General features: G+C 34.1%; 1 protein-coding gene across 2 annotated transcripts in view; it reads right to left on the bottom strand.

Annotated features, from left to right (window-relative positions):
- The window catches only part of LOC129804183 (SKI/DACH domain-containing protein 1), a 45518-nt gene that overhangs the window by 6035 nt on the left and 18502 nt on the right, over positions 1-20981 (bottom strand). For both annotated transcript variants that reach the window (XM_055851263.1, XM_055851264.1), the window contains 4 exons: positions 20740-20871; positions 13200-13352; positions 12927-13077; positions 3828-4427 (listed from right to left, as the gene is read on the bottom strand). In XM_055851263.1, the coding sequence (XP_055707238.1) occupies positions 3828-4427; positions 12927-13077; positions 13200-13352; positions 20740-20871 (1036 nt within the window). The remainder of the gene's footprint in view (positions 1-3827; positions 4428-12926; positions 13078-13199; positions 13353-20739; positions 20872-20981) is intronic.

Here is a 20981-nt window from a genome sequence, read left to right as displayed (position 1 = left end):
CCAAAAAAAATTTCTTAAAATGGCCATAAATCCGGTTCTAATTGTCAGAATTTAAAAAGTGAGGGCTTTTTGGAAAGCTCTCGTGAAATGCCACTTCTCCTTCTAACATCGCAAGTTCATAAAACCACCGCTAGGGGCGCTTTTTTTAAAAAGAAAATTTTTAAATCTTAAAAGTTAAATAACTCAAAAATTCCATTGTGCATCGGGCTGAAAATTTAGTATGTTGTAGCCGTTGATTATACCTATCAAACAAAAAAAAACCTTAAGTCGATCTAAAACCCCTGACCCGAGCTATAAGGGGTCAAAGTTCGAACATTGACCGGCCTCTATCTCCGGTTCTAATTAACATAGCGACCTAAATTTTACCTTTTTGGTTTCGTCTCGATGAGCACTTTCAGATGGAAGTTCAAAAAGTCACCACAGGTGGCGCTGTGATAGCGTCAAAATTCATCGAAATTCAAAGTCACTTTTCTCAAAAACGGCATTGTGCAAGTTAATGAAATTTTAGTATGTTGTAGTCCAGTCTAGGACGTTTCCAAAATGGTGCGTATGCGCGCTGTGGTTTCAATAGAACCGGAGATATGAGGGGTCAAAGTTCACGAAATTCAAAAAATCATATCTCCGGTTCTATGTGACCGATTTTGATGAATGAGGGCTTAAACGAAAGATCTCACCAAATGCTACAACTTTCTAGAATATTTGAACTTCGTGGGACCAACACCAGGGGCGCCACAGTCGAAAAACCAATTTCACTATCACATAACCTCAATTATCTCGACTGTCGCTGAACCGATTTTGATGATTACTTCAACATAATTGTAGAGCACATTTGTCTCAACATTTCGTCCATACATCATTTTCCACTCAGACTACGCTATCACTCCGATTTTGCCGTTTAAGTGTGAAAAAATTGATTTTTCCAATAATAACGCTTTGAAATCACTCAGATGCCAATTTGACTGCCTCTACTCCACCAAGACACTTAAAATAGGGGTTTAAATGGAAAGTCCCGCAAAATACAACAATTCTTTGATATGGTTGAAGTTCAACAAATGACTACTTGGGGAACTCTGGATGAAAAAACGAGTTAAGAAACAAAAAACCTCGCTTATCTTGGCTTCTGAGTAATCGATGAGATCATGTTCTATGGGAAAATTATAGAGAACATTCTGGTCTACATTTCACCCATATATCACTTTTGTGCCAGTTTATCCAAATCCTTGATATTTTGGTTTAAATACAAAATTAGTATAATTTCACGAATTTGATTCAAGATAACTGAATGGCGTCTCCCAACTTCAGCTCCAAATCGAATTTGCATGCACTCCGAGTTAGCTCACGTTAAGAATCTCACCTACATAAGCCGGTTAGGATTATCTGTCCCTTTTTTTTCTGTCTGGAGAAAATAATAATTTCAATATAGTTTATTTTCCTCTTAATTCATCTTTTTACCTCCCTTTCACGCAGCCATCGCCGTCGTAGTATTAATTGAAGCGCTCAGAGCAAAAAAACTCTAAATCTCTAAAGTTTTTTTTTGCTCTGAGCTCCTCAATTTTAGTCTTTTGAATGAAAACTACGGAAAATCTCTTCACTGTTTGTGTTATAGTTTGCATAATATGTTTATTTTTAATCTTTGGGAAATGCTCAAATACACGAGACAAAGCTCTCTGTGAATTATGTTTTCGTATGCTTTTACATTTTTACGAAAAGATTAGATCAAAAGCTTTTTCGAAACATATCCGACAGTGAATGAAATCATTAGAGCCGTTTTTGAAATAAACCTAGAAAGAGGTGGCAAAGCATCTCAGGTTTTACGAAATCCTCGAACTCGTGACATTTATGACATACCCCAAAAGTACTTTCGCATAATTTAGCGTATATCGGTTTTCAAGCGATTTGAACCGATTCATAAATCATTGAAAAAAAACACCCAAAATAGTTTTAAAAGTAATAGAACTGATTTGCGTATATAAATTACTTATCGGTTCATAATCGGTTCACCCCATTCAAGGTTTTGACGATTCGAGAATTTGTATTTTCAGTATTTTGACTTTTCGGAATTCTGGCTTTCGGGATTTTGGCTTTCGAGATTTTGGGCGTTCTGGATTTTGGCTGCCACCGTCTATATGGAGTACTTCATAAAAAGATGCTTTTCCGAAAGGTTTCGATTACAACTACGAAAGTTTGAAGTCCTAGCCGAAAGCTTTAAGAAAAACCAACTACACCGTTCACTAAACTCTAAGCCCAGCTCTCATTTATCATTGAAAAGATATTGATTTTGTAAGGAAATAGAGAGCTTAACTTTTTAAGGAAGTACGGATCAAAAATTGGGGGTAAAGTAAAAATCACTTTCTCTGACTTCTTGAAATGAAACAGAATTTTAAAAGGCCATAAGAAAAAAATTTCTTTGGACACCGGCGTTCCAATTATCCTTAAAGGGTTAAGGGATAACAAAAACCCTAGATAATATGGGGCTCTCTAGGCCAAGAGAGAGAGAGAGATCATTGAAAACCAGAAGTTATTATCTGTTACAATTTAGTATGGCAACAAGCTTACGACAAATAAAAAAGCAATATTGAGCAGTATTTGAAGAAAATAAATCAATTAGCGGTATTTTACTGATGCATTACCGAAGATAACGATTTGTTTGGATAATAGGTATAAGGGAAAGCGCCCTATCTTTAGTTTTTTCGATATGTTTTTAATGAATTTAACCCATTATAATATTATATTTTAAGAGCTAGTCCCGGACCTGAAATTATCCGAAAAGGGGCATGGGGCAAATCCATTAAAAATATAGAAAGAAATTCATCGTTTTCGGAATAAACAGAAAAAACTATAGTTTTTGTTTAAAAGATAAAATGTAAAGAATTTCCACTAAAATATGTCCATGGGAATTAACTTATGGTAGGTCCCCAGAAATCAGACGTTGGTATCTCTTTCCGTTTGGTAACAGATTGGTAAAACGTATTAATATTATGTATGTGTATTTATTGCTTTCTCTTATAGGTCGAGAAATAAAAGTGAAGTTAGGATTATAGACTGTTAGGCTTAGGACGAAGAAGCTTATACTTGAATAAGAATATTAATAATACAAATACAGAGATCTAGCTTAGGAGAAGGTCTTGTTCCTCTATGGAATATTGTACACGTATTTAATTTTATTACTTCGATGTAAAGTAAAGCTTTCACAATGCAGAAGAACGTATGCTTTGAGACCACATAGTCGTATTCAATTATCGTTGCTTTTGTGGTGTACAAATGCACAAAGCACCTCTTTCTCCCTTTGTATTTTGATTATATGATAAGATTTCTGTCATGGACAGCTACTTCTAAATGCATCAGCATATAAAGACCTTGAGGATGAATGAGATTTCACTGGGTGAGGAACCACCCACTGTGAGCTTTACTCAGCATAAATCTCATAAATCTGATATGAATTTGGTGTATAATAATGTAGTGCATTTCATCGTTTGTTGCTTGTAGTGCTTGCAGTTGAAATTGACTGAATTGTCGGCAAGGATTCCTCTGAATGTACCTAATTAATTAATCTTATTTGACCTAGGTGCATTTTAGAGAAGAGTCACTGGAGTTGAAATTAATAGTTAAAGTGGGTGAAAGGGTTAAAATGTCATGCAATACGTTGTAGATGATTTAAGGAAATTATCACAGATCACGGAGAATTGTGTTATTCTCTGGAGGAAAAACATGACATAGGAAAATACAGAGAAGTGGTAAATCAACTCCAAATTCATCGTGTTGTGTTTGTCCCAGAATGGAAAATGCAATGAGGACATGGATAATTTGATGTGCAAATAGCCACTCACCGGAAATCACGCTCAACTGACGGTGTGGATATTTGGGCGACCACTCGATGGGGAGTCCGTGGACTCCTATCTGGGCTGTGTACACTCCGAGAATCCATGCTGGGAGTTCGAGAAGTTGAGGAGGCTCTTCTAGCTATGGTACGCCTAGAAGCTGCCGAAGCATCTGAAGTCGTTGAGCTTCTTCTTCGTCCGGAAGTATATCCTACTCTTGGACTTTGAAATCCTTCCTCCTTCTCAATTGGTTTCTGACGAGCCAGAACATGCTTCTTGGCAGTATCTGATCTTCTAGTTCGATCCACTGAGGACTGGGAACCTTGGTAAGAATCAGATCCACTCTCACGACGACCATAGGGTTTACCATCGTCCACAGAGAGTGCTTGACGATGGTACTGAAGCATTCCTGGATGTAGGAAGCGCTCACCGGAAGACTCCCGCGTGGGACGCTGAACGAGGCTGCTGTTGCGCGAACGTCGATGTGATGTCTTGCTCTTTGGAGACCTATGGTGATGATGACGGTGATGATGATGATCAGCTAAGTTTGGAACACTTCCACTTCGACTAACTTTTCGTGGCTTCTTTGGCGAAGACACTTCAGGCGATCTGAAAGATTGTAGAAGTTTTCCAACTTTATCTTTATCTAAATAATGATAACTCTAGCAGCAATATCTCTTGCAGGAACTAGGACTTCTCACAAGCGATATATTCTACACAGAAAAAAAATTTATAAAAATGTTCGTAAATGTTTGTGAATTCCTATGGGGGAGTTACGAAATGCTCGTGAATCGTATAACCCACAAACAAGTTCGTAAAAATTTGTACATTTTTCACAAACATTGTTCGTAACATGATCATTTGACGAGCATTTTTTTGTACTTTTACAAACATTTGTTTGTAAATGTTCGTAAACACACATTTTTTTGTAAAATTTTGTCATTTGTTCGTAAATGTTCGTAAAATGTTCGACAGAAAAACAAACATTTACGAACAAATGACAAAATTTTACTTTCATTTTTGTGTGTTTACGAACATTTACGAACAAATGTTTGTAAAAGTACAAAAATGCTCGTCAAGTGATCATGTTACGAACAATGTTTGTGAAAAAAGTACAAACCTTTACGAAAATGTTTGTGGGTTATACGATTCACGAGCATTTCGTAACTCCCCCATAGGAAAAGGAATTCACAAACATTTACGAACATTTAAATGCAAATAAATTTTATGCGAGGAAATTTATGCCAACCGAAAGGGGATTTGAACCCGGAACACTAGCATTATACAGCAGACGTTTTGTTACTTTATCCATTCACTCGGTCTTATCTAAATACCCTCAACTAAAAATTCAATAAACTGAGAAAAAATGGTTCGACAGAAAAAATCACGAAATTCATTAGTTCTTTTCACGAAAAAAATAGTTTTCAGAGTAAATTAAAAGTATTTTGAAGAAGTCACAAGAAAATTCATTAAGAAAGGTAATTTTTTAAGGAACCCTCCCAAGATCTCTTTACCAGTCTAACTTTAATTAGTTCGTACAAAATTTCAGTAATTCTCTAGTGCAAATTTTCTCAAGTGACCGTCATTAGTTTTCTTTGAGCTCCTTGGCACATTTGAAGAATTCCCGTTGAAACTTCTGACACTGATTGCTGTATTTTTTGACGCAATCAGGAACGCAATCCAATATATAGTGGCGGTATAAGAAGAAATTGGACATTTAAGTGCATCTATGTGGAAACTTTCGTCACATAATCCCAATTGTGGGATTTCGACTCTCCCAAACGTGTAAGGTTCAATTCTATTTGCTCCATAAGAAGCTTCTCGTCACTAGTGGCAGCTTTTTCCTCCACAATATCTTCTACTCATGTGAGAAGTTTTGTGTATAAAAAAGCTCTCTCTCTTTCTCATTGTGCTCCAAAACCACTTTATGACGTATCGTAACTCCCCAAAAGCTCTTACGGTGTGTTTTTCTCGTGATTCTTGGCTTCAGTACCTAAGACTTAAAGAAAATAGGAATGTTCATTGTTTCGAATGGTGTGGTATATATTGTTTTATTACCAACTTCTTGCACACCACACCTGTCTCATGAATAAAAGACCCATGGTATGAAGAAAACAAATCCCTCAACTAAAAATAGCGGAAGGATTTTTTAATCCTCAGCACGTCCATTCGCAGGACGATAAACTAACACAGCACTTCGAATGTTTTATCGAGAAAAGTGTAATTACCAACTGAGACCTTTTACGGTTCGCGAGATATGCAAATGTGGGTGGCTTAGAGCAATATTTGGTAGACTGTATTTTGCTCTGGCCACATGTCCATTTTGCGTTGAGCCCATAGCTGTTTGATAATTAAGCCACAACCATGAGCCATAGAATAGCCCGCAAGGTGGATGGAAAATTCACCAAAAGATGAGCTTTTTACGGTTTGTTGACTTTTCATGATGAATTTAGTGAAATCATAACTGTTTAACCCTTCAGGGGCTTTAGGATATTTTGATATGTGCTGTGGAATTTTTTTAGCCGTGATTCTTTGCAATACCTCCCTCCCAGGAACTTATTTTTGTAACGTCTCTGCGTCAGAATTTTTCGAAAATTAAAGACGGTTTTTGTTTGCTTGGTTTCACCAAAGAGAGAAGCTAAACGGTTTGAGATAGCAGCGTAGGATCTATTGAGAACACTTCATTTTAAAAGCAGGAGTTTTTCGATTTTGAGTAATATATTTCCAATCCTTATCTTACCGTGGTATCACACTAGAGAATTTCTCATTAAAAATGTTAATGTAATTCACATTAATTGTTGCTGATATGTGTGCTAATGTGTAACAATCCACGTTCCATCGTGATACTGAGCAATTCTAGCAATGTGTCTTGACTAAATCAGCGATTTCGAGAGGTTCATGAAGTTTTAATAAGCAACTTTTCACTTTAACTTCAATGTAAAATTCTCTAATGTGATAACTCCCTTAGCCCTAGGATATTTTTTTGTAGAATTTTGGAAATCTTAAGTTTTGAATGTTTTTGACGACACGCTGTTTATTCTGTCTGTTCGTCAGGACGTTACCAAATATCAAGCGGTTTGAAATAGATATTTAGGATCTTCGAAGATCCTCCCCAAGTCGACCCAACTATTAATATCAACTTTATTACCCCTTACCACTCCAAAACCCATATTTGCAATTGATTGAAACTGTGTTGTGTATTTTTTTTTTAATTTCTGGATATGTTAAAAAATGCCTGAACATTACGATACCGGCCAAAATCCCGAAGAGTCAAAATCACGGAATCCCAAATCCCAAAGAAATAAAATTCCGAATTGATCGAAAATCCGAAAGCCAAAATCCCAAAGAGAAATATCCTGAATGGGATAAAATTCTGAAATCCAAAATCACGAATAGATTGAAATGCTGAGTGGGCTAAAATCCTGAAAAATCAAAATTCCGAAGAAACAAAATCCCGATTGAGTTTAAATCCTGGAAGCCATAATTCCCAAAGCCAAAATTTCCAGGAGACGAAATCTCGAAACCCAAAATCTCGAATTAATTAAAAATCCAAACGGTAAAATACCGAAAGCCAGAATACTGAAAAACCAAAACCCCAAACAGCTAAAATTTCAAAGCCAAAATCTCGGAGACGAAATCCCAAAAGCTAAAATCCCGAATTAATTAAAAATCCAAACGTCAAATACCCGAAAGCCGAAATACTAAAAGCCAGACTCCCAAAAAACCAAAACCTCGAAAAGCTAAAATCTCGATAGCTGAAATCTCAAATGATCAAAGACATGAAAGCAATGAACCTATATGAAGGACAGAATAATTTCGCAAAACATGAATTAATTGCTTTTGACTTTAACAAGTGCGAGTTAGCATAGCAGTTGTGGGATTAGCTATGATACTTTTACTAATTCGGGATTTTGGTCTTTAAGAGATTTTGGCTTTCGGGATTTTGGCATTCGGAATTTTGATGTTTGAAATTTTGGTCCATTTGGAATTTTGGCTATTCTTTGGATTTGGATTTCGACTTTAGAAGTTTTGACGTTCGGGATTTTGGTCTTTTCGAGATTTTGGATTCTCGGGATTTTGACCAAGACCCATATGTTTCATCCATATACAAAAACATGATTTTTTAAAGTCAAAGGTCAAAAAGATCATATAGGGCGCATTTCAAAACCGAATGGGATCATGTTTAAACTCGTTGAAAAGTCTCATCTGGCTAGTCTTAACCGGTCCTAATCGGTTATGAATCCGTTTATAAATCGATAATTAGTTTTTATCCGAAATTAAAATGTGTTACTTCTTAAACTAATTTGGGCAATCCTTTGAATAATTTATAAATCGGTTCAAATTGGTCTGAACCGGCAAACTTAAAAAAAAAATGCGCAATAATTAGAAAAACTTTGTGAAATCCTTGACCATTTTATAAATACTTTATTAATATAGGTTAAAGTTGTGAAGTTACTTTGGGATATAAAATCGAATTCTCAAGTTCGAGCACTTTGCGAGGCTCAGACGCTTACCATTCCTTTTTTGTTTTCTTAAAGTACAATATTTCAAAAGCTTTTCCAGTAAAGGAAACGTTTACACTAAACTAAAAGACGTCTTAATATTTAATGTATGTACATGAGTAGAATTGTTATGTCGACATTTCACTGTTATTTTAAAACGCAACTTTGCTTGGCCAAACACAGATAATCTTTTGTGTCAATGTTAGATGATACGCGAGCTACATAAAACAGTGTCTTATAAAACCCTCTGAAATCCGTCTCCAAGCTTTTGGATTCTCAGCAAGAATCTTCCCGTTCAAGCAACAGGGATGATTGTGCAAATTCTCGGTGGCAATTCTATAGAATACTAAATCACATGATGACAGACATTTGTGGTCAGGAATTTATGCCCTATTCCCACCTTTGGCATTAGCACTGTGCCATTAAATGGCTTTCAGTGCTTTTCAGTCTAACAATTCCTACACGTGTATCCTCCAATTGAACAACTCTTTTAATTGTATGGCTTTCAGTAAATACCATCATTTTTAGCAACATGTGAACAGCAGCAATCATTTCGTGTAATAAAATTGCTGCTTTTTTCGATTTCACTTTTATACCAAACACTCCTTCACATCTCCTTTATGGGCAACATGAGCCATTAAGGGCCGCAGTTCCACAATGGAAAACAGGTGGATGAGTAGTGTTCAGAGGGTGAGGTGTCTCAAGAAAAAAATCAATACAGCACACGTAAAAAGTCGGAGGGAAGAAAAATGATTACATTTGATAAGAACGACGCCAAGGGGTCATTATCCGCAGATAAAAAAGCACAACCAAAAATGTATTTAATAAAATGTTATAATATTTCTTGATAGAATTTATAAGACGTTGATGTTCTCTAAAAATTCTAAATACATAGTCATTTCTCTTCAGTAATTTAAGAAATTGACCTTTTACGTTATGTATGCCCCTTGAGTGTGTTTTTTTTCACTTTTTCTGTGTGTTATACCTATGTCGTGTACGTATAAAATGTAGGCTTTAAGGATATGAATTTGGATGAGATATTCATATAAAGGATCTTCTTAGAATTTTTTCTTCCTTGGGTGAATGGCATCAGAATACCAAAGATGATGCCCAAAAGTCTCGTGAACGTGTGATTGGATTATTTTGGAAGAGAAGCGAGGATTACCAGAAAACGATACCTTAAGGTTTTGTGTATCTTACATGTTGAATCCTCGGGCAAATATCACCCATGAGAGTCCAAATTCAATGTTTAGTCTGTGAGGGGAATCTCCCAGAAAATAAAGAAATAACTCCAACATTGGAACCCAGAAGGAGTAACTTTCTAAAGGATCTTCTCTGCCACAATTTAATCCAAAAACAACTTACCAGGATTAGAGACAGTATTGTACACACTGTAGTTTAATAATGTAGAGAGACCATGTGAAAAAAATACCTAAATAAACTTCTCTTTTTTAATCTCCTTTTAATGAGAAATTCAGGGAGGAGTTTCCTACGAAACAGTAATTTTCCCATGAAGCCCTTACACCCTTTATACCAAACCATTCAGAATTTTGATTTGGTTTGTACTTAGAAATCGCCACAGTATAAATCTGACAAATTGAATTCCTAGAAAGCAAAATCCTCACATTCATACTCTTCGTTTCACCATTATAAGTAGATTTCATGTGAAAATTGGACGAAAAGCGGAGATTAGAGTCCTTAATTAGTACAGAGAGTGCTTGAAAGAGATCTTTTGGGAGCTTTATATACAATTTGGTGACAAGACGAGTTTAGCAGAAAATTTTCATAGGGCCAAAATTCAGTCGCAATATAAATTAAGATGATTTTCAGACTCTTTTGTAAACAGCCTATAACATATGTATATAACATATATTGATAAGAATACATTTCATAAAGGAATGTTGGGCAAACTAGGTCGAAATGGATTTTTTTGATTTCAAAATGCTTTTTTAATGAAAATAAACATTTTTCCACAAACCTATTCAGGAGATCCTAAGCAGTCCCTAATCCATAAATTTTGAAAAACAATTTGTTCAAAATTTATATCTTATGGAAAGAAAATATTGTAAAAAGGGAACGCGAAAATCGATTTTATTAAATTCCATTATGGACGTTTTAAGAGTCTTTGTATAAAAATTTTAAACCTCGGTCTCTTTTATTTTCAAAAATATCGAATTTTGAAATATTCTGCTTCCCACATTTTATCCTGTTTTTCTCCTGTTGAAGAAATTGGAAGAAATCTTTGTGAATTCCTCTACATAACAAACCATAAAATTAAAAAACATACCAAAATAAAATCCTATTTTCGAGTTAAATTCTTCTTGCTACCTCAAGAAATTCTACCACTGATCCAACATATTTCATTCTTTATTTCTTCTTAATAAATCTCACTAAATATAAAATACAGTCATGAACTTTCCTGGTAGGATCGAGCAAGAGTTCAATGTGCTTTACTGAGTGTTTATTTTATGATTTTCGCACAATTTTTGCAGGCTATCCAGTAATCCTCAGAGTGGAAGCGATAATCAAATCTTTACTGGCCCTTTATTAATTGCCTCTCAATGAAAGATTCATGGGATTTGATTAATGAAGTATCTGTTGTAAGACTATCACGGATGGCTAGGGTTTATGATATAGCGATAGAATATTTCTCGAAAATACTTTTCTTTTTACATCACCTATTTCGGAGAGAAAGTTATTGAAAGCACTTCATAAGTATTTATCTACTTATTTTGAAACAGCCACCGCTCAGGATTAATTTTGAAGACAAGCTTAACCCATTCCTTACCATGGTATTATACATTATACGCAAATTCAGTGCTTTTGAATAATTTATTTCTGCACAATTGATATCCAAATTGCTGTCAGGAATGGACAGCAATTTGGTTGTTCTTTTCTCGCTTCGCGGAAAGTCATGCAAAATTTTTGCTCAAAATGGCAGACGGAAAATTCGACGTTCCGTCGAATTTGTTAAAATTGGCCTTCATCGTCTTCCCTGATTTAAATTCTGATTACCAATTTGTTTTCTTGGATAGTTACTAAATCAATAGAGTTTGTAATAAATTAATGTACAGAATTTAAATTCAGCGACCGTTAAGACGCATGTTTGAGAGCGGCTCCCCATTGACTTAATGGGTTAAAAAAAGCCCTGCTATAACGTAGGGGAGCCGGGGCAGAATTAGTCATAGATATTAGACAATGGGGTTTTATAGTTTTCCTTAGAAAGAATATTGAGCAAACTACTATTTATTCATAGTATTAAACTCCCTCACTATTAATTGAAATATTCATAAGTTTCAGCATGTTTTTTTTTTTCAAAAATGAGAGGCAAATAAAAATTTCAATTGCTGTCTAATGCTACCCTGGTCTGCCCTAATAGATTAAGCCAATTGGGGATCTTGAAACAGTAGAAATTAAATTGATGAAAGTATAAGATAGGGACAGATAGGGCAACTGTCAATTAGGGTGCCTTCAGAACAGAGCTTTTTGTCTCATTTTTTTTAAATGAAACTGAGACTTATAATAACACAACTTTGCTTCACAATGGGCTTATAAATTAAATAGTTTACGTAGGTCTCGAATAAAATCCTGAAAGCCAAAATCCCGAATTCTTAAAAGTGTTTTAGCTATTCTCATGATTGCAGCCACGCTTGTTGAAGTCAAAAGGAAATTTTCTTTGATTTGGGAAATAGTTTCACACATTATTCTCCGTATAAGGTCGTATAGCCACTTTCAGGATTTGGAGCCACAGGGCTTTCGCGATTTTGACCATTTCAGCATTTTCGTTTTTGTTTTTTGTTTTTGTTTGGCTTTCAGAATTTTGGAGTTATGGATTTCTTTGGTTTTAAGGGTTTTGGCTCTCAGGATTTTGGCCGGCATCGATATTATATAATAATATATGAATTATAGCTAAATTATATAATGGTAAGATCTAGTTTCATTGTAAAATAGGAAAAAAGCCTCATTTTAGATGAATCTCAATTCAAATGTTGCCTACTTAAAGTTCTAATTTTTAACTTTCAAGAGTTGATTAATAAGAAAATTTGAGATTCTTTTTTTTAGTATTGTACATATATGTATATCTGTTTGTACATTGTGCGATTTTTTTGTGGGCGTGTCCTAAATGTTTTAAGTGTTGCCATTTTTGTTTGCACAGGTTATTTAAATTATTCGAAAATTGGCATTCCATCTTCTAGGAAAACGTCAAATTAAAATCAACTTTAGATTATATTGTATAATAACCTAGTATGTGACCGATAGTCCTTACCAATTAACTATTAAGGACTTTAGTAATATTTTCTTATTTAATATGATTTTTCCCTTGAATAGATTTAAAGAAATGACAATTACACGCGGGTGAACTTTACATGGGTTTTTTTTTAAATGTCTACAAAAGCCTTTCATAAACTTTTGATTTTTTTTTTATCTTGATAAAACTTTGAGTTCATTAAGACGCCTTCCATATAACTTAACGCAAAGGCATATAATTAAAAATTTATTTCCTAATAGAAAATGCATCTAAAAGCGTCTCTCAAATGTGGATAAAGTTTTTCTGATATTCTCATTACTAACTCTTTCCGGGTTTTTTAAAAGTTTTTCAACTTACCGCAAAGTTTTAGAAAAGTGAATGAGAGCTGCTGTTAAAGCCTGACGATTCGGTGCTTTTTCGCCACTACTTCCAGCCGTTCTGAAAAGTCCCATATTCTGCTCCCAGCGATTCTGTACAGAAGGTGGACCACTGGGTGTCGGAACCACCCCTATTTTGATTAGGCAAGAAGAAAGGAAACTAGATAGGTTGAGTTTACATTACACAGAACTTTTATCAGTGTATTCCGGTAGCTCTGTCGTTGGCAACATAAATTTGCATTAATTTCCTTACCTGTAGTGCGTCGTGAGGATGAAGCACTTCGGCCGTTGCTCCGACTGCCACCCATTGAACCGCTCCCGCCCATTTTGAAGCGTGCTGGGACTACCTTTGCCGCCGAATCGCGAGCCTCGAAAGTCATCACGCACGCAGCCACGACGATGAATCCTATGCCAGAAAGACATTAACTCAATTATGAGATTAACTCTGACTCATCCAATTTGAGATTACACCCTCTGTCGCAATGGTAATATTTCGCAAGAAATTCTTATTCAATTTCTTTCACATAAATAATCCCATTTCAGCCGATTTCTTTTACCTCTGACATTTATACCTGTACTCTACGTTTTTCGTTTGTTAGGAGGATGAGATGCGAAAGATCGATAAAAGCAACATGTAGTACTGATTTTGGAAGTAAAATAAAAACCTAAAATCTAAAATTATGTTTGAAAGAAATCATGATGGATATGCACCAATTTCTAATATTTTAAAGGGGTGATACTCAGTTTTGAAACGTAAGAAGTAATATTATTTAAATTTTGTTTCTGATAGAATTCTGCAGTCGTAGTTCTTCCGGTGTTTGCCAAAAAAAAAAATCAAAGCTTTAACGCAAAGACCAAAGAACGAGAAAAGAAGGGAAAACAAATAAAAATTAGTTAAAAATTAAATTAGAATCAACTGCAAAATTCCAAAAAAAAGTTGCAGTGGCAAAGTGAAGTGTAATCAGACGAAAGATGAAATTTTGAATAGTGTAATACCTTTGAACATGGTTTTATTCAGAAGTTTTAAAATTCTTAACAAAATTGGACTAACAAGTCAATCAATAAATCCGTAGGATGAGTACGAAAAAATATAGTTTTGTAAAATTCAATTTTATAAGACAAGACCGAAAAAAGTCCCTATAGCGTTTTCAACGAATATCCAACCTTTCTATCCCGTTCAAAAATCAATCTTCCAGAAATTGTCCAAAATAGTCCATAATTTCATATTTTAATATTAATTATATTCATATTATATTCATCATTCTTTCATATTAAATATGATTTTCATACACCTTATTGAAAAATACTTACTTTTCGGTGGACAAGATTACTCAGATTAGATTCATCAAAACTCAAAAAACAAATATTTCCTGGCAGAAGACGAGTTGTACTATCCCCTGAACAAAGAATTATGATTTCCGAGCGGGGAAATCAGTATTTGAAAATAAAGAAGACGTCTTTTTTCTTTCGATGTCCACTTATTCACTCTTCTTTCTATTGATACATGATATTTATATGATTGCTCTCCCTTCGATCTTCTTTGTCTTTTATCATATATTTATTTTTAGAATTTTATGATCTTATGCCGATTTGAATTTCGCAAGAAGTATATCCAAGGTAATAAACATTGTGATTTTTTGTTAATTAAATATCAAAGAGTGATCCATAAAAGCCGAAACTTTGAAAGATAAACATTCTCAGAAAAATTAATATAAACTTTTCCACATTCTTAAGTCGATTCAAAAATGAGGACACTAATATATGATTTATGATCGTGAGATCTAACTAAAGGATTTTATATTTCCTTGATCATAACTCATTTTACAAGTCATTACGTCGTGTAAAATACTCAAAAAATAATAATTTTTGTATCAAATTCGTCCAAAAATCCAAAAATCTAAATTCCGTTTGTTTTTCAAAAATTTACTGTTCAAGTTCGAGTTTAACTCATATGCTAACAGGTAATGTTTGATTTTTTTTTGATTTCAGATAAATCTACGCTGAGTAATCTTGTCTTGTCAATCGCAAAGTAAGTTTTTTTTACTGCCCGAACTTAAAGAGAGCTGTTATATAATCGTCTTTTTTTAACTTGTCCCTGTTCTGGAGCTTAAACGGTAAGAGATATCGACTTCCAGTCTTCGATGACGCCCAATAATAACAATATCTCTCTACGTTCTTTTCCTCTCCCCACACCCATCTACCACCTCCTAAATCATGTTTTTTTGGTTTTTCTCAAAATTGGCCCAAGCTTTTTCAATGATTTTCGGATATGTTTTAGAGGTAGTCTAGGCGAACATTTCGCCCTAACATACTTATGACCGAAAAATTCACCATTTTGAATTATTGAAGGTCGAAGGTCAACCACTTTGGAGGGCCTATTTTTCAATCGATTTGATTAAATTTCAATTTTTTGGAAAGGTATTGAAATTCTGAACCCGGCTGTATCAGCCTTCATCGGTAATAAACCGGTTAAGTACCGATTTTGAATAATTTTTTTCGGAAATTTTTTTTTTATCTTAATTCTGTTCTCGAGCTAGAGGTCAAACGGTAAGAGATATCGACTTCCGGTCTTCGATAACCCCCAATAAAAAAAATAATATCTCTAGACGTTTTTCCCCTTTTTCAAAAAAAATTTCCAAAAATCTCGTCCCAAACGGTTGAATTTGGGCCCGATCGGAGCATGAAATCTTATTAAGAATATAATAGTAGATGAGATTATTAAAAATCTCACCTAATATAGTTTAAATAATTTATATGCTTAACTAGGAGCTTGAATTACATATTTTCATTATGTAGAAAAAGGAAAAAAATGTTGCTTTTCAGTATTTTTGACCTACGTAACCCCTAATAGAACTGGGGGTTGAATATTGAAGAAAAAACACATTTCTACTATTTATTTAGAGAAAATTTTGCATTATTTTGTGTTTCTGCAAGTCTTTCGTATTCAAAAGAATAATATTTGTTTAATTTTAAATTACATTGCTCTTTTTATTCGACTGCAATGTTATTCTTATAAACGAATTTTCTCTCCGTCAGTGAAACTTTTTGCGAATATAGGAATAAATGCATTTTTATGGGGTGTAAAGAAGTTCTTTCACGACTTTGATTTCCCTAAGAAAGTTGAAGGAGAAGTCATTAAATAGTTCTCTCTATATTTGTCTTGTGTGCTTTTCTGCAAGTTTGTGATATTGGTATGATTATGTAAGAGGAGTCATCCCAGAATTTGCCTCTTTCAATTACAACTCTCGCTTAAAGGAATGAAAATGGAGAATGCTTTTTCATGTTGTTTTCCTTCAGTTTATATCGTGAAATTGTTTTCCCGAGGAACTTTCCAAATTAGCACATGTTTCATCGTGTTTGCCAAACATTTCCATCAAGTATTTTAAGTAAATTTTCAAGCACCACAGAATTACTTCCTCTCTTGTATGTATGATTTGTCTGATTACATTACAAATGATCTCTGTCTCTGAATAAGATGATAATTCATGGGGTTTGGGAAATTTATAGCCATATCTTTTCTGAGTTGGATCCTTTTGTTTCTCTTCACCTTCAGACAACATACTTAGACACAAAAATTGTCTCTTCTGCGGAAAATTCTTGGGTTTTGAAATATTTCTTGGTAAAACCATTAAACACACAGAAGTTTGGATATGAGTATGCCATTAGCAAAATTTGCATTTCAAGTATATTTAAATTTGTCTAAAAAAAAATCTGATAAACTACCAAAGTTCCTGAGAAACAACTTTAGAACTTGCATAGAAACCTGAAACAAACTTTAGAAAAACACTATTATTCACATTAACAACAATTAGTTTTTCCAGTGTATGTTTGGGTTGCAAAGTATTGTGAATGGACGTTAGTAATTACTGGAATATATTGTAAGGTATATTCAATTGAAAATTTCACATTTACCGGAGATAATTTAATTACAAACTTCTTCTTCATAATGAAAAGCAGAATATAACTTCAAACAAAACACATAAACTAGAATGTTAATTTTTATGATTCTGTTTATTACTGCTCGAACTCCATAGAAAGAGCAGTATATATACGGGGTATATTCAAAGAGGAAGGTGAATTTTCAAAATTTGAGGACTACGTATACATTCAATTCTTGATTTTTTTTTTCTTTTTATGATGGCACGCATATCCCCAACTTATGTTGAACGAACTATTGACCACTCATTCCGTATTTTTAGTTTGGTTTTTGCACATGTAAACGTTAGACCTGAGATCAAATTCTCGAACGTAACTAGACACCAATAGTTACTCGTTACTGCTTATTTCATATATTGATTGTCTGGTTCAAGCCTGTGCTCGTTAAAAGTCGTGTAATATCAGAAATTTTGTGTTGATAATTTTAATGGAAATTACAGATAGTCATACTGGTAACACACTAATACCGCTCATTCACGGTGCCATGATAAATATTTTTGCGCCAAAAAGACATAACAGACATAAAAACTCATATAGAAAGAAATTGTCTTCTTTATCTTTGTCGGAAGACGGATAGCTGTTCACTACACACCCTTTTAATTGAATCTTGCAGAAATACAAAGAAATTAAATACAAATATCACTTCAAATGGAAAGTTCTTAAATCGCGCGTAATTCAACTGTATGAGAGATATAGAGACACAAATAACTCACTTGACAAACGTCTGACGGCGCTGCGATTGCAAAAAATCTCTGAAATGCGACAAAATATTTTCTTCCCTATTTTATCCTTATTAGCAGGTCGTGTCCCTTCTTGTAATATGTACTTTTGTATTCCTTATTAACCAAAATTGTGTTGTACAAAAGGGTTTTTATCAAACCTATCCTGGATTTTCAGACAGCTCAAAAGAATATGAGTCTTCCAGCTCAAAATTTCATCCAAATGTTTTTGTTGTAATATCGACAATTATTCACAATTAACCCAAATAACTGTATTCAACTAAATTATTAAAAGGATTTTCTTGCGAAAATGACTTAAATCTGAGGAATTAAACAATTTTCACATTAAAAAACCTCTCATTTTGACAACAGGCACTACCAAATTACTTCGGCTTTTCTTTTAGCTCAGGCCTGGTCTGGTTAATCAAAAACTTAGCCATAGCCAAAACCAATATCTCATACAACACTCCATTTCGTATTAATCCGACACACTTTCCCTTTTTTTAAGCAGTGATGCAAAATTATCTTTACAAAATGATATGAACCACTAACCAGTCAAAAACTTATATGGTTACACTCATGAATTTGAACTCGGTTTTAAAGTTCTTGGCACTTAAAATTTCAACTATAGCATTTAGGGACTCTATTTTGAGCAGAAATAGAATTTTTACAGTGTTATAGGTTCCTCACAAAAGGCCTAGACCCTGTTAATAACGATGTTTGTTCTGTACGTCAAAAACCGATTAAAACGTTGATACTGTAAGGAAAATTAATATGAAAAATTGTCGAGTAACTATTAAAGAAGTTTCTGAGGTTATGAGTATATCGATTGGCTCATTTCAGGCAATTCTTTTTGGATGTTTTGGGCGTAAAACGCGTGGCAGCGACGTTTCCTTCTAAAATTCGCTTGCACATCCTTGTTTTCTCGTGATTTTTTGGTCAAAGCACCGTAATTACGCCCTTATCGTTTTTACCGGAATTGTCTTCCAGGGACCTTTCCTATTCCAAGAACTTAAAATACCCGATAAAAGACAGTATTTTAGTATGATTAAGGAGATAAAGACCATATCGCCGGAAGAGCTCAGCCATATCGAAAAGCGCATACTTCGAGTAGAGGTAAAAGCTCAAGTACAAGTTTATTTAGTTAAAAATGATTACTTTGAATAGAACAAAATAAATTTTGATGAACAAATAAATATTATTGTCGAAAAAGTCGAAAAATAAAAATTCACCTTACTTTTTGAATATGTGTACCTCGTTATTCCTCGATTTTTTTCACCCCAAAAAATTTTCACCTTTCACCGCCTATGGACTACTTTTCTTAAGATATCTTCGTGTTTTAGATGACTTCAGACGCTATTTGTCCATCTGCCCGTTTGTCTGTATGTGAGTCGGTCTGTCTGTTCGTGTGCCCGTCCGGTCGGCCGTTACCAAGCCTAGAGCCCAAATGGTTAGAGATAGAGACTTGTTACCTCTGGGGGACCCCCACAGCAAGTCGACCCAAGGACCGGTAACATGATCCACAATTTTCCCGTGTTTTTTTTTATATTGATCAAAATCGTATCGTGCGACTTTTTTTATTTTTGGATAGGTACAAAAATGATTTTTTTTTTTGAAAATCTAAGTTTCGTGTTTTTGACGTCATGCTCTTTGTCCGTCTATCTGTTCAGCTATTGCCTATTCTATACGCCAAATGATTGCAGATAGCGACTTGGAGACTTCGGAGCACCCCGATTGGTTTTTTGGAATTACTCGGAAACGCGTACTGCGATTTTTTTTCATTTTTGGATGTGTATCAGAAGTTACCTAGGCGAACATTTTGTCCGTACAAAAATGCGGTTTAATCATTCCTAATAACAGTTTTTCAAGATCAAAAGAAAAAAGAGCTCTAGAATGCGTTTTTCTCAACTTAATAATGTATTGGCTTGTTGGAAAGGTCTTGGAATCCTTGACAAACTTAAACCGATTCCAATCAGTTATGAACCGGTATTCAAACAGTTCATTACCGATAACAAATTTTTATTTGAATTCAATTATATAACTTCTAAGCTATTTTGGGCGATCTTTTGAGTGATTCAATCTGCTCAATAAATTGGTCGATAACAGGTAAACGGTAAATGATGAAAAAGTACTTTTGAGGTATGGCATCTAAGTTACGAATTCGAGCACTTCGCAAAGCCTAGGACGCATTGCCACCCCTTTTGTTTCATTATTTTAGCTGAGATTCTTTTTAATAATGTATAAAAATGCTTGTTTACAAGTAAAACGTTCCTTATGAAACATCTCGAAAACGCTTTGGATGTTACATAAATTAATGAACACATCAGTTCAGAGGAAAAAAGCTCTGAGAGAGAACAAATATAGTTGGTTCAGTGGCAAATTATTTTATTTGACATGCCATAAACATAACTTAGAATACAAGGAAAATGCTAGTCCTTTATGGACGAGAAAGAGCCCGACAAACTAAATTGTTCTATTGTTTAGAACTGATATATGATATAACTTAAAGTCACAGTTTGTTTCTTGCCCCATAATTTAAGGAAAACTATAATTTCTCTAATAACAAAAGTGTTTGTGAAACTATGGAACGTCAATGTGTTTTCTTCTTCATTTTCATAAAATAAACACTAATTAATAAATAAATCATTTAAATTTTAAATTCTCAGAATAAATATATTTTATACCAAGTTGAACGTCAGAGGTTTTAGAATTTCGCGCCTGATAAAAATTCTAACAATTTGCTCTAAAAATTTGTATGCATAAGAAATCTTTTGACATTTTTCTATTCCATCCATTCCATCAATAATTTTTCTTGCAAGCAATTTACAAAATTGCTGAAAAATTTTCACTCCTTACAGAGGATTTTGTTAAATATATTATCGAAACGTGCATGAAAATCCTTTAATAACTAAACCCAATCTCGAGAGATAATTTTGTTCTGAATAATAATTTTTTCATTGAAGGATGAAAGAGTGACATGAACCTCTTTAACGGCTTTTTTCATAGTTTCTACACGAACTTGTTCTAGATGATATGAAATATTCTCTGAAAGCCTCTTCGAAACTTGAAGACTCTACGCAAATAAATCAAAATAAAATAAATTGATATTTTTTGTATATGAAGAATGGAATAACTTACCACCAAATCCCATGACAATTGGACCAACATATGACAAATTATTGAGATGAAATCCTCTGGATTCGTTTCTGACACGAATAGTGGCATTACCACGAACCTCCTGGCCAATTGATAAATGATCTGCATAGTATCCTAAAATATCACAATCATATCAAATTGAGTGATTGAGGTCATGTAGCAAATTAAGCCTATTTAGACATGATATCACACGATGCACAAAGTGATAAAGGATATTGGAAGAT

The sequence above is a fragment of the Phlebotomus papatasi genome, chromosome 2 (assembly GCF_024763615.1).
Source record: "Phlebotomus papatasi isolate M1 chromosome 2, Ppap_2.1, whole genome shotgun sequence".
NCBI lineage: Eukaryota > Metazoa > Arthropoda > Insecta > Diptera > Psychodidae > Phlebotomus > Phlebotomus papatasi.
This window is presented reverse-complemented; position numbering and strand designations above follow the sequence as displayed.